The following is a 4,117-nucleotide window of genomic DNA, read 5'->3' as shown; positions in this document are numbered from 1 at the left end:
TTACGCTCGTTTTCCTCGACCTCATGGGGAATTTTCATCAAAACTCATTTTCGCCAGAACTAAAGTCGTACCAAAAGATTACACTCTACCTCGGGCAGAATTATTTGCTGCTCTTGTAAACACTCACACAAGCGAAATCGTCAAACGATCATTGAAAAGTCTTCATGATTCATCTATCAAGCTGACCGATAGCCAAATTGCAATGTACTGGATAAGCAATGACGACAAACCTTTGAAAAAGTGGGTTCGAAGTCGCGTCTTAGAAATCCTTCGTTTCTCGGACAAGAAAGATTGGTACTACGTTCCAACAGATCAAAACCTTGCAGACCTTCACAGGAAAAAATTTTCGATTTCCAAGGTTGGAAATTTCAAGTTTTCTTAGTTGGAAAAAAGATAAAATCCAATGGAAAATCCAACCTGAAAATGTGGGACATTCTCCAAGGTTGAAAATTTTGCATTTTCCATGGCTCGGAATTTTCGTAAATCCAGGTTGAAAAAAGCCAAAATCCAAATTTAACAAGGTTGGAATTTTTTTAAATTCAGGTTGAAAAAAGCCAAAATCCAAATTTATAACAAGGTCAAAATCCAAATTTAATAAGGTTGGAATTTTTTAAAATTCAGTTGGAAAAAAGCCAAAATCCAAGCTTAAACAAGGTTGGAATTTTCGAAAATCGAGGTTGAAAAAGCCAAAATCCAAATTTAACAAGGTTGGAATTTTTTAAAATTCTCGTTGAAAAAAGCCAAAATCCAAATTTAACAAGGTTGGAATTTTTTAAAATTCACGTTGAAAAAAGCCAAGATCCAAAAAGTGATGGCAGAGATGTGGAAAAGAGATCTTAAACAAGGTTTTTGTTTTTGTGAACAGTCACTCGCTAGCCTAGGCTCGATGGCTCCCGGTCAATCTCTCGTTATTGTTCGCACAGATACGTGGTTGATCTTAGATCACTCACACAGCTCAGCAGGGCGCTATTTGAAACTATGACACAAGTACCCTATGTGCTTCACTGTGCGAACTCACTGCGATTGACCGAGGCCGCTCCGAAGAGACGCCTCACCTGACGGAAACTTACAGCTTGACTGCTCACATTATAACCTAATATCTAGGTTGGCTATATATCAAAACAGTTTTGAGCGAAAAATCGCTTGTGGTTTTCCCAAGGACATGCGCAGAAAATGGTTAGAAAAACGTAATTTCCACATGGATTTTTAACGTTTTCCAAACTGTTTGGAAAAACACAAATTTCCAACCCAAAAAGTCTAGTTTTCCAATCAAAAGAGTTTCAATTTCACAAAAATGTATTTTCCACATGGATTTTTAACGTTTTCCAAACTGTTTGGAGAAACACAAGTTTCCAACCCAAAAATTCTAGTTTTCCAATCGAAAGAGTTTCAATTTCACAAAAATGTAATTTCCACATGGATTTTTAACGTTTTCCAAACTGTTTGGAGAAACACAAATTTCCAACCCAAAAAGTCTAGTTTTCCAAGAAAGGGTCTCAATCTTAGAAAAATGTAATTTCCACATGGACTTTTAACGTTTTCCAAACTGTTTGGGAGAAACACAAATTTCCGACCCAAAAAGTCTAGTTTTTCAACTTGAGGTATCAAATTTACTAAAATATGTATTTTCACATCGATTTTTGACCTTTTTTTCAATTCCCAAACTGTTTGGAAAATAAAAATTTCCCACCCAAAAAGTCATGTTTTCCAACCAGCCTTGGAAAATTGTCATTTCTACATGGGTTTTTTTCACTTGATTTTTCAAGGGCATTGATTTATTCTACAAAACCTATGGGTAATTTACGTTTTCCAAATCAGCTTAAGGTAATCGCTCAAATTTTCAACCTTCAATTATAAAACCAAAATTTCCAACCCAAAAATATTGAATTTCCAACCTTGGAAATCGAAAATTTTTTCCTGTGCTTGGCACCAGAAGAGGAGCCACATTCCAGGATATCGACCAATCATCTAATTGGATCAATGGACATCAGTGGATGAAGCAATCACAGTCATCATTTCCCATCCAATCAGCATCTGAAGTTACGATCACCAACAAACAGATGGCTGAAATCAACAAGGAACATACTATCGTTCAAAGTTATCACATTTTATCATTCAAAGAAACATCTGAAAGGTATAAATTCTCTCAATACCTTCTGAACCCAAATCAACACAAGTTTTCTACAGTTATTCGTATCATGGCAATCGTCTTCAAGTATGTTTACACTCTACTCAAACGTACAAAAGATAAATCTCGTTCCCAACTCACCATGATGAAACATTCAACCATTCTCATTAACGATGACGAGATCAAAGCTGCCGAGACGTATTTCTACAGGAAAGCATCACAAGAGATAATTCAATTCCTTCCAAAATCAAAATATGAAAATATCACCAGACTCAACGACAATGGAATCTTGGTGTACACTGGTCGAATCCTCGCCGATGATCAAGTATCCATAGTTGGACGTTTCACCAAATCAATGAAAGATTTATCTTCGACATCCTTCTGTGTACCAGTTATAGACAGAAGATCACCAATTGCATATAGTATTATCCTCGACACACATTGGAATCATCCAGAAGTCAGTCATGCTGGGATAGAGTCCACACTTCGCTATGTCCTCAAGAAAGTTTACATCCTTGAAGGTCGAATTCTTATCAAATCAATCAAAAGTTCGTGTCAACGTTGCAAGTTTTTGGCCAAACGAACCATCGACATGGCTATGGGTCCAATCTCCAGATGTAATATCACCATAGCTCCAGCATTCTTCTACACCCAAGTCGACCTATCTGGACCGTTTCAATGCTACACACCACATCACAAACGAAAGACAGTTAAAATATGGTTGGCTGTCTTCTGCTGTTGCTCTACATCAGCTGTCAAAATCAAGGTTTTGGACGATTATGGAACGACATCATTCATCCTTGCTTTCAATCGCTTCTCCTGTGACCACGGTTACCCGAAACGACTTCTTTGTGACGAAGGAAGTCAACTCATCAAAGCCTGCAAAGAAATGCGACTTGATTTCATTGATATCAAATCCAAACTGATGAAACAAGCACGTGTTGAGTTCGAATTATGTCCAGTTCAAGGCCACTCAATGCATGGAAAAGTAGAACGAAAAATTCGTGAAATCAACAGTTCGATCGAAAAATCTGTTCACAACCAACGTCTTTCAATCCTTCAGTGGGAAACGTTATCATCATCTATTGGCAATCAAATTAACAACTTGCCCTTGGCTGTTGGTAACATTGTGGGAGACTTCGAATGTCTCGACTTGATAACGCCGAATCGTTTACTATTGGGACGAAACAATAATCGTTGCCCCACTGGCATTCTATCATCTACCAACCCATCAAATATCATCAAGGAGAACCAATTCATCTACAATGCCTGGTTTGAAGTTTGGCTTCCGTCCATGTGCCAAAACTCATGCACCAGCAAAAATGGTTTACATCAGACAAAATCAACGTTGGCGATATCATCTTGTTCACCAAAAACGAATCAGTTCTGTCAAACTCGTACACATATGGAATCGTCAAGAGTCTCGAATTCGGTCGTGATGGGGTGGCACGTAAGGCCATCATTCGATATCGTAACGAAAATGAAAACGTATTTCGAGAAACAAAGCGAGCTGTTCGATCATTGGTCGTTATTCATCACGTGGACGATTGTGATATGATGAAAGAGTTGGGTGAAATGGCTTTATATGTTGATTTGATTCGTAAATGAATTCGTAAATTATGGTAAATGTTTGCTTTTTTGGTGGGAGTGTAATGTGATTCATTAAATTTTTAGTATATTTAAAAAAGCAAAAATATTTTATAGTTCAATTTTCAGTGTCTTTTTGTCCCCAGCGTCCTTTGTTTTCCCAGTGCTTTCTTTTTCAGCGTCTTTTCTCTCTTGTGCATTCTCGTGTTTCATGCGTCATTTGTTTTGTTCTATGTTTTAAAGTCATTTATCTATGTTATCAATTATTTCAAACACTTTGTCAGTTATTATCATTTTGTCATTTAGTCATTATCTAGTAATTAATTATTTCACACGCATTTTATTTAATTATCATTTGATTTCTCAAGAGTGTTATATATTCATTGTTTTTATATCTTGTCA

At 36.8% G+C, this 4,117-nt stretch overlaps 1 protein-coding gene across 1 annotated transcript; it reads left to right on the top strand.

Annotated features, from left to right (window-relative positions):
• The first annotated feature begins 2,060 nt into the window (after nt 1-2,060).
• Nucleotides 2,061-3,736, top strand: LOC136817096 (uncharacterized). The gene is made up of 2 exons (XM_067073435.1): nt 2,061-3,249; nt 3,465-3,736. Exons 1-2 carry the CDS (start codon nt 2,061-2,063, stop codon nt 3,734-3,736), a joined length of 1,461 nt encoding a protein of 486 aa, XP_066929536.1.
• Nucleotides 3,737-4,117: the final 381 nt, after the last annotated feature.

The sequence above is a fragment of the Clytia hemisphaerica genome, unplaced genomic scaffold, assembly GCF_902728285.1.
Source record: "Clytia hemisphaerica strain Z4C2 unplaced genomic scaffold, Clytia hemisphaerica genome assembly, whole genome shotgun sequence".
Lineage (NCBI taxonomy): Eukaryota > Metazoa > Cnidaria > Hydrozoa > Leptothecata > Clytiidae > Clytia > Clytia hemisphaerica.
The sequence above is the reverse complement of the archived record's forward strand: the minus strand, read 5'-3'. Positions and strand labels throughout refer to the sequence as shown.